Source organism: Gadus morhua, chromosome 13 (assembly GCF_902167405.1).
Source record: "Gadus morhua chromosome 13, gadMor3.0, whole genome shotgun sequence".
NCBI lineage: Eukaryota > Metazoa > Chordata > Actinopteri > Gadiformes > Gadidae > Gadus > Gadus morhua.
This window is the reverse complement of record NC_044060.1, coordinates 19,333,538-19,343,537: the sequence shown is the minus strand read 5'-3', so window position 1 is coordinate 19,343,537 and position 10,000 is coordinate 19,333,538. Positions and strand designations below refer to the sequence as shown.

Sequence of the window (10,000 nt, the reverse complement as noted above, 5' to 3'; positions counted from 1 at the left end):
GAGTCTCATTAGTTTATTGAATTTCTGTAGATGGTGCGTGTGCCCCGGTCAGCTGTTTATCCCAACTAGAGTCCATGAGCTGTCCTCCCCACTGACGTGCTCCGAGGCAGTTTAAAGGCCAAAGCAGGAGACTTTAAATGAAGGAGTAGCTGGTTACCTTTTTAATAAGCACAGCCATTTAATTATTCAAAAGCCTGCCCCAATCTCCACTGATCTCTTCTGTCATCATATTAGATCAGAGCGTTGGTAGACTCTGGGGTTGGGTTTGATGCTGGAGGCCAGAGGGGGAGGTGGTCCTGCTATTTGAGAGAGGGGTACAATGTGGGCCAGTCCCAGGTGGCATCCCAGGGTGAAGAAGGAAGAAGGAGGGTTCAGTGTGGAAGACAGTCAGAGGGGATGTTCTCCAGAAGGGGTTCAGGCTGGATGAGTTTATATTGGGGGCTGGGGGGAGGTTAGTTCCAGCTAATACTGATAGCGCTGTAGTGTTTTTGTTTTGGTCAGTTGTTATGGGAGACTGACCTCCGTCGCTGGCTGTGTGACCCACGATGACCCCTGACCATTCTGCCTCCAATTCCCCCCCCCCTCCCCCCAACCCCCGGTCCTCGAGCCAAGTAGAGTGGGAAGACCCCCCGTGTCAGCCCACATGGCAAGAGGAAACTACCGGATACGTTTCCCCTGTGTAGTCACCTCCTGTGTAGTCATCACAGGACTTCCTGCCGTTCCTCCCTTTCCTTTTTAGCCAGAGATGGAGTGTCCACTCGTAGTAAAAAGTTTCCTACATTGATTTCCACGCAACGCCGCTTGGTGAAAAGAAAAAAGAAAATAACGTGAGCCATGATGGTTAAAACAAACCCTAAATCTCTCTTCCTCAATTCCCCCTCCCCCCTCTATATTTCTCACCCAACCCCTCGCTCCTACTAGAGTAACGCAAGTCTGCTGCGGTTTGGCGGTCGCAGGGTTTTCCATGTAAGAAAAAAAGGTCTATGCCGGGTAACTTGCCTCCTTTAAGGCGACACTGCTTTCCCTGAAAACATTGAGTTCCGTGTGAAAGGAAAGGCCCGAGTGTGTGTGTTTGTTTTGAGAGGAAAGGTCCAAGACCTATGGAAAAGGCATTGGGTTGGAGTCTTTCCATTCCAGAAACAGTTTTCCCTCAAACTGTACTGTAATTCTATCTCTTCCTCTACTCTCCTCGTGTGTGTGTGTGTGTGTGTGTGTGTGTGTGTGTGTGTGTGTGTGTGTGTGTGTGTGTGTGTGTGTGTGTGTGTGTGTGTGTGTGTGTGTGTGTGGAACTAATAGATTCCACCCCGCTAAAGAATCTTATAAGGCCGCACAACTGACCTAATGCCTCAAACTACCGACTAAACTGCCTGAAAAACCTGTTCCCCAGTCAGCACACACTGGGTTTCAGGTTCAGATTTTAGATGTTTGTACTGGATTACTGCCTGTTTTTACTCCCATTCTCTCACTCGGAGAGAGAGGCTGCCCCCCGCTCCTAACCCTGTCCGGGGGGGGTAAGGCCTCCTGCACCCCCCGTCCTTGGGTCTAGTCTTAATATATACACACACACTCTCTCTCTCTCTCTCTCTCTCTCTCTCTCTCTCTCTCTCTCTCTCTCTCTCTCTCTCTCTCTCTCTCTCTCTCTCTCTCTCTCTCTCTCTCTCTCTCTCTCTCTCTCTCTCTCTCTCTCTCTCTCTCTCTCTCTCTCTCTCTCTCTCTCTCTCTCTCTCTCTCTCTCTCTCTCTCTCTCTCTCTCTCTCTCTCTCTCTCTCTTCCTGTAGTTGTTTTAGTGCCCCCCCTCTCCCTTCCCCTCTGCTCCCCTACTACCAATGAACTGCTCCTGCTGTCTTCCTGTCTCCCTGTCCTGTCTTCCTGTGAGGGCAGGAATGAATGGACATATTATTCACCATGTCCACCCCACCCCCAGCCCTCTCCCCGTGCACGCACACTGGTAGACCCGTGCCCCTTTTGCTACACGTCTGCTCGCCCTGTCTTCCGCTAGGTTTTTTATTTTCTTATGAGGACAATAGAGTGTGAGCTTACAGTGGTACGACTGCTAAGCCATCACTCCCTCCCCTCCTCTTCTATCCCCTCCTCTCCCCTCTCCTCCCTCCCCTTCCCCACACACACTTCTCTGTGCTGCAGTATCAGCCCCTGGAGCAACAAACAACGGGTAAAACTCAATCTCTCCCCATACTGCAATGCAAAAAAATAAGAGTAGGGTTGTTGAAAGCAAACTTGTCGATGGGGGAGAAAAGCGCAGCCTCGGTTCATATTTATAGCGTCGTCTTCGATAAAATCAGCCGAACTCGGCCGTTATAATGAATATTTGGATTGACTACACGTCAGTTACATTCCCTGATGTGACTTGAGTGGATGGGAGGTGGAGAAAGGTAAAGGCAAACTGAAGGACATGTCTGGGTGAGCAGCAAACGGGTGAAGTGCCAGCACTCTGGTAGCCTCTACCCCAATTAGTGTCAGAGGAATACCTGTCAGGCGAAGCTCCAGGTTAGACTTCCCTAGAGAGGAACATGGGGGTGGGGGGGGGGTTCACAACAGCTGCCCCAACGGTGCTCGACATCTCTAATGCGTGGATAAGCTTCCTGGGGTGCTTGTCAACCTGGTTGGGCTACTAATAGGACTAGGCGGCCCACTACCACCATGGAGTTCTGGTGAACAACCCAGCGTCCGTGACAAGGACACCTAGGACATCTGGGCATCTCCGTTGTGAAGTAGACCGGAAATATTGAAATTGACCAGATTGGCGTCTGGTCTGACCTCATCATACAGTGTCTGTCACGACCTGACCTTGGCTCCATCAGTGCCATCGGTCAGAGCCTCCAGGGCATTTTTGAGATCCGGAGGCTTCTCTCTGGTCCTTTTTAAGCATATTTAAAGGCATGGGGGTCGGTGTAAGGCTCATCTAAAGAGAGCGTATGGTAATGGTTTTGGGGAAACCAGATGCCCTTTGCAGTGGCTTAGGAACCTCCCCAGGCAATGGCTGGCCGGATCCAACATGACCTTTCGATAGGGGAGTTTTCACTGATCTCATCTGTGTCTGCTGAACCCATCTCAGACCGTCACCCTAAGTTAGTGTGATTCTTTGACAGAGGCTGTATTACGTTGGCATGCTTTTAAATATAGAATGAAAAGTGAATTGTGAATCTCTGGTTCTTTAAATAGTTAATTCAAAGTTCCTTGGGTTAGGATATGGTGTGGCTCTTTTACACACAGTTCACACCAGGTTATATGCATGAACAGGTCATAATCAGCTAAGCCAACCAGTAAGGTAAGGCTCCCTGCAATGGCGCAACATTCAGGGAATGCGATTTTTATAAAAAGGGGTTTACAAGCAATTGACCTACTGAAAGCTGCAGACAGAATCCAGTGTGACAGGAATGATTATGAGCTCCATAATAAACGATGGTTTGACATTTAGGAGTCTGTTGATGTTCCCGACTGAACCAGCCTATTACAAAGTCTCTGTGGCTGAGCCTTTGACTTTGGCCTTCTGGGCAACAACCAACAACCAGGGTGGGGGGGGGGGGTTGGGCTGGCATCTGTGAGGATGGGTGAGGAGGACGGAGGCCAGGTGGTCACGCAGCGCTCTCGACGGCACTGGGGACACCAGGCCGTGCCGCTTGACAGAGCAGGCAGACATGAGCCGGTGCTGACACCCAGACACAAGACACACAGACGGGCCCCTTGTGTCGTTATCAGTCCAGGCACTCAGAGAAATCAATGGCAGTGGTACCCCTCCCCGCAAAACACGGGTGCTTCGACAAGAAGGGCAACACCAACTATCTTTATTTAGGGTACCTGGTGTATCTCCCTTTATCAGCCCATTTGACCTTCTCTCGTGTGTTTGTGTGTGAGTTTGAGGAAGGGGGGGGGGTGTATGGTATCACACAACACAAGTGATATGTGTGCCTTGACAGGTTGGACACTATTTGTGTGTGTTTTTGAGCATCCGCGTCTTGCATATTGAGATGTATGGAGAATGGAAATAGTAATGTGCGGCTCCTCTAGAGACCAAACAACACCCTACAGGCCAGGTGTCGCTTCCGTCAGCCCCTGTCATGTCAGCTTCACCTCAGATCAATAGCAAGAACCGCAGGGATGAAGGCCCGGGTTTGTTCTTAGTCAGAAGGAAGCCTTACCCAAGGTTTTAAGGCCAGAACGGCAACTCTCAAAATACTGCTGCCATAGATCACTTCACTTCCTATTGACTTGTCTTCACACAAGATAAGGTGGTGAAGTGAATTACAAATCTATACAAGGCCCCCGTTACACTTGTTGTTTCGTTTGCAACTTTACTCTTTACTGTACTCTAGATTGCATTAACTGTCTGGTCTAGTCTCCGATTGGTCTTGCTCACATTGTGATATGATGAGCTAGACCAGTCATTCCCAAAGTGTGGGCCTGGCGGTACTGCAGGTTGTCATGGAAAAGAAAATTAAATATAAAATACGTTTTTTTTTTTTAGTTCCCATAAAAACATGTGGCATCTGTTGTGTGCAGCCAACAATATTTTAAAAAGCCTGTTGTACAAATGCTATGACCAGTTATTGTGAGTAGGCCTTTTAAGAGGTGCTGGTATTTCAGGTAGGAGGTGTGGTGAAACATTTTATCATGTGTATTTACCAGGTGGTCCGCGAAAATTCTTAATTACAAATAGTGGTCCACAAACGCACAAAGTTTGAAAACCCCTGAGCTAGACCCGACCCAGAGGAGGTCAAGCTCACATTCTAATGGGATTACAAAGGTGTGTGGACACCTATCTGGGCAGAATGTTGGCAGACTAATTACAGGTATACACCGCTAGTAGACACACTTGGACTCATACTGGTGACTTTGTCTTTAGATATCTGCATCACAGCGCTAACTTAGAGCATGGATATCTGCTGAATTTCCAAAGACAGAACCGGCCACAGAGTTCAAGGGTTAGGGACCTCAGACCTTCGTTCTGATCAGGCGCATCCGATCACAAAGGTTTCAATGAAACGAGGTGTAACCGAGGCCGAAAAAATGAGCACATTAGGAGCAGGATGGCATTGAACATGACTTTACACAGAATGCAAACAGGATGTGTCAAAGTCAAATATGTCTGGACAAACATAGAATAAAATTAAAAACGTTTTATCCATCCATCAACCCTCTTCCCTCGGTCTACCCGTTTCATTGTCTCCGCCTCTCTTGTTTCTCTTTGTGTCCTCCTAAACAAACAAATCAATAATGAATGATCAAGAGGGCTGTCTGGGGCCAAATGGCGTGTGAGAGTGAAAGGGAAATCCATTAGGTGGCTCAGTCCTACTTTAATCTTGACTAGAGTCCGCTCAGAGGACAACACGGAAACCTAGAATTGTTATGGATTTATGTCTCTTGATTTCTGTTCCTGTCCACCATGGTCCTCCATTCCCCCCATTCCCCAGCCCATGTGTGTTGACCAGCTACCGTAGCTAGCTGCTCCATGTGATTTTTGTTGCCGTATTTGAGGCTCTTAGCAGAGGTTATGCGAGTCAGCAGTAAGCACTGCAGAGGGAACAGAAGAAGGAGGAACAAAGGAGGAAAGTACATCAGCAAGTAGATTCCCAGATCCCCTTTTTACAAGAAAGCACTCGCTCTCATCTGCCTTGGAAAATATGAGCAGGGCCATGTCGGCGGCCATGGGATAGTAGGAGTCACATTCCAGTTATTGTCCCGAGTTCCCAGTGTGTACAAAGGCTGCTGACCGCCTCATAGATTAAAGTCATGGACTCCTACTTGGTGGGAATCTTCTGCAATCTTCTGCCTCTGTGTTGATTGACAGATGGATACAGTGCTGACCCACAGGAAAGACAGATGGACAGATGTCGGGTTGCATGGACCCGTGGAGAGACTCTAGTTGCTGAACCATTTCAAGGCGTTTCTGTGCTTCAACATTAGTGTGTTGGTTGTTGTGTTGAGTGGTGCGCAGGAGTGACGTTTTGGGTGGTGTAGCATGGGCAGGGGGAGGATTTCTTGAGCATGCAACACACACTAAATACATTTGAGATCCATTAATTAAAAACACATTTAAAGAACCTCCCCCTCCCTCCCCAACCCCGAATAGTCTCCTTTCCGTTACTCCTTCACACTCCGCTGCACATTGGGGTCGTGTGGCGTCACTTACCGTAATTTCAATCCTCTGCTGTTGATTTTAGCTTCCTCTCCCTCCTCTGGCCATATCTAAAACTAGCTTGTGTGTGTGTGTGTGTGTGTGTGTGTGTGTGTGTGTGTGTGTGTGTGTGTGTGTGTGTGTGTGTGTGTGTGTGTGTGTGTGTGTGTGTGTGTGTGTGTGTGTGTGTGTGTGTGAGTGAGTGAGTGAGAGATATTACAGGCTTGGGGTTAGGGATCGACCGATACAGATTTTTTAGGGCCGATACGATACCGATATTTTTTCATCAGCCTTAGCCGATACTCCGATACGCCGATACCGATATTTAGAGCCGATATTTAGAGCCGATACTGCTTTTGCTCCCTCAATCATAAAAATTACACTGATAACAAATGTTACAAGTCTCAATTTAAAAAAAGGAACATTTATTGAACTTCAATATAAAAAACAATATTTAACAAATAGTAAAAACAGGTGAGGTAAAACAAGTAAGAAAAATTAGATGAGCAATATTTAACAAATATTAAAAACAGGTGAGGTAGAACAAGTAAAAAAAAAAAAAAAAAAAGAAAAAATATCGGCGAAAATCAGCCGCCTATCGGCCGATACCGATACACGTAAAAAAAACGCGAATATCGGCCGATAATATCGGCCGACCGATATATCGGTCGATCCCTACTTGGGGTGCCTTTTGTTGAACCCCTAAGAGGCGGGAAGTTGACTCACTTCCCGTCATTGACAACAACGTGTGATCAGCAAACTACACACACAAACACAGGCAGTGTGTGTTTGTGGGTGCAAAACTTCACCGTGTCCATTACGGGCTGAACTTGGGTGCCACTCTTTTGCAGACAAAAACACATGTTGCAAAAGCATGCTTTCCAACACAGTCATTAGCACATACAGTCTGTAGGTATCTGTCTAGTATGTAAAGTCACAAAAATAAGCATTTGTGTGACTTTACATCTTTCTGGGCTTAATTGAATGAGGTCATCAACCCAACCAGAGGGAAGAGAGAGAAACTTCCCTTATTTTGGCCTCTAATCAACCAAAGTATGACTGAGAAGAATGCCGTGGGGTCCTGTTGTAATCCTCTGTGTGTCTGTTTATGGGTGGGTGTGTTGTGAATGTCTGTGCTGGTTTATGGGTGGGTGTGTATGTGTCTGTCTGTCTGTTTATAGAGTGTGTGCTTGTGCTTGTACGTGTGCGTGCGTGTGGTTCTCAGACACCCCCAGGGTCAAAGGAAAGAGAGAAGTTGCCTCGTGCTGGAGCTAAACCTCGGGGAGGAGCGTTAGCTTGATGTGTATTTGCAGACACATTGAAAAACCAAAAAAATCCCACTTCTCTTTGTGGCACTGAGCAGAAACTGCTCTCTCAGCTGGTAGAGACAACAAAGCCTGCATCGACAGACCCTGTGAGCCGGGCAGACTGCGCTGCTTACTTTTGATCTGTGTTTCTGATGGTGGGCTGTTTGCATGGTACAGCAGCTCCGATGGAGGCCAAAGCCATCTGCTCTCTCCACAGCCAAAGGTGCAAAGGTAGGAGATTAGCAGCTAGCGGAGACGGATGCGCCATGACGGGCACACTGGAGCTTGACAGACCCTCACTTTTGGATATCTATCCCTTTTTTTGTGTGTGTGTGTGGTGTGTGTGTGTCCTATCCCGGTTGAAAGCTCAGTCCTGGGTAGTCGTCTCTGTATTGGCAGGAAGCAGTTAGAGTGTAGCATTAGTCTGTCAGCTGTCAAAACTGATCCAGCTTATCATCAACGTGTGTGTGTGTGTGTGTGTGCCTGTGCCCACCTCTGTTTGTATACACACATCCTCCATGCAGCAAAACGCCAAGATTGCGTAACAGCTTACCCTCCGGAGGTCTTTTGCGCTAGGCAGTGATTTAATATTGTTACCCAGTGTGTCTGCACTGAGTGCTCTCTATTAATTTGAGGCCTGACTTAAGTGCAGTGGGAGGGAGGGAGGGAGGGAGAAAGGGGATGAGAGGGAGGAAGAGGATGAGAGGGAGGAAGAGGATGCGAATGAAAAGCGATAAGCCGGGATAAATGGCTGACGCTGGAGATGTGTGGATCAGTGTGCCGGGGTAGAGAGTGCAGGAGGATGGAACGACATGCATGTCTGGAAAAAGCAGAAGAAGCAGCCGACAGGGTGTCTGTGTTACGCAGGGCTGCTGGGATCCAGCTGGGCCCTGCAGGCCTAGCTCTGGGCTCCTCCAGGTGTTTCTGCTAGAACTCAGTCACAGTCTCGTGAACCTCAGCTCTGTGTGTGTGTGTGTGTGTGTGTGTGTGGGGGGGGGGGGGGGGGGGGGGTTAATATCTTGCACATTTTTATGGCACGCACGTTGATTACAGCGCCCCATGCTGTGAACTGCAGTTTCTGCATCTAATCTGCCGACGCTGTGCCTGATTGCCTTTTTTATAGGCATAAAGGGGAAAAAATTACGTGTGCTAATGCTGCATATGTACTTATGAATGAATGCTTGTTGTAATTTATACAGCTTCATTTTGTCCTGGGAAATTGCTAATTACCACATCCCCCTTCCTCTCCCCTCCTCTTTCTGTCTACCCTTTGTGTCGCTGTGTCTCCTCTCTCTCTCGGTCTCTCTGTCCCCGTCTCTCTCTCTGTCTGTCTGTCTGTCCGTCTCTCTCTCTGTGTGTCTACCCCTGGCAGAGATCCGTGCCCAGCTGGTGGAGCAGCTCAAGTGTCTGGACCAGCAGTGTGAGCTGAGGGTGCAGCTCCTGCAGGACCTGCAGGACTTCTTCCGGAAGAAGGCTGAGATCGAGATGGACTACAGCCGCAACCTGGAGAAGCTGTCGGAGAGATTCCTCACCAAGACACGCAGCACCAAGGAACATCTGCTCAAGTACGTGGGTCACACTCACACACACACCACATGCAGGGAGAACGATTTCATCATTTTTTTCAATCAACCCTTTACGGACAGTTTCTCTTTAAGAGAATCAAACATGTTTTGGGTATAGATAGACAAAAATCAGGGAACGTAAGGCAGCAACCTGCTGACCCGTGTGGAGGACGGCTTCACATCTCATTAAACTGCTTCACAGATTGATCTAGTTATAACATCTTCCTCACCATGCCTTTTATCTGCCGTGATGGGAGCACTGCGTGTGGATGTCTCTTTCTTCTTGTTTGTGTGTGTCTGCATGTGCACCAGGCCCGTGTGCAAACGCATGCTAGTTTCAGTGCCAGTAATGCCAGGTGGTGATTTTGTGCTCTGAATGGTTGCTGGCATCTCCCCCTGTATGTGTGTAACCCTGTCTGTACTGGAATCACTATCGCACCCAAAGGTGTCTGCTAGCTCTAGTTTATTATTTGTTTTCCCTCTCTATCCCCCCCCCCCCTATCGATTATAGAACTATATTTCTCTGTCTGTCTGTAAAGCGAATCTCTCCGTCTGTCTCGTGTGTCTCTGTCCAAACACATGCTGGATCAGCTTTAGCAGCATGGTGTATGTTGCACCGCGGGGCGGGCGTTGTGTTGTCTGTCAGGGAGGGACACGCCGAACCACCGGCTCATCCTGGTCCTTTTCAGAGAGATCTTGCTGCAGGAAGAGAAACGCTGAGTGGTTGGGTGTCTTCATATTTTGTTGGATTCACTTTTAGTGTCGCCTTTCTCAATACCCACAGAGAGTACGATGAGATGCATTACGATGAAGATTAGGGGAGATTTGAAACCCCCGACGGGTCCAACTGAGGAAGCTTGTGGTGGGGGAGGTGCAGTGAAGCTCCACCGTCTTCTGCTTTTTATTAATGTCTCTGTAGCAGTAAGATCAAGAAATACCGGGGTGTTGGATATTATTTGTTCTACTTCCCCCTTCTGTCTCTGACCCACCCTACA

The 10,000-nt window shown here is 48.2% G+C and overlaps 1 protein-coding gene across 3 annotated transcripts in view; it reads left to right on the top strand.

Annotated features, from left to right (window-relative positions):
* The window catches only part of srgap2 (SLIT-ROBO Rho GTPase activating protein 2), a 53,163-nt gene that overhangs the window by 16,864 nt on the left and 26,299 nt on the right, over nucleotides 1-10,000 (top strand). Inside the window, exons 1-2 of one of the 3 annotated variants that reach the window (XM_030373758.1) lie at nucleotides 6,800-7,671; nucleotides 8,813-9,005. In XM_030373758.1, the coding sequence (XP_030229618.1) occupies nucleotides 7,593-7,671; nucleotides 8,813-9,005 (272 nt within the window). In that variant the 5' untranslated portion in view covers nucleotides 6,800-7,592. Of the gene's footprint in view, nucleotides 1-6,799; nucleotides 7,672-8,812; nucleotides 9,006-10,000 lie in introns of those variants that run through there. The other 2 variants (XM_030373761.1, XM_030373759.1) reach the window with 2 other exon arrangements.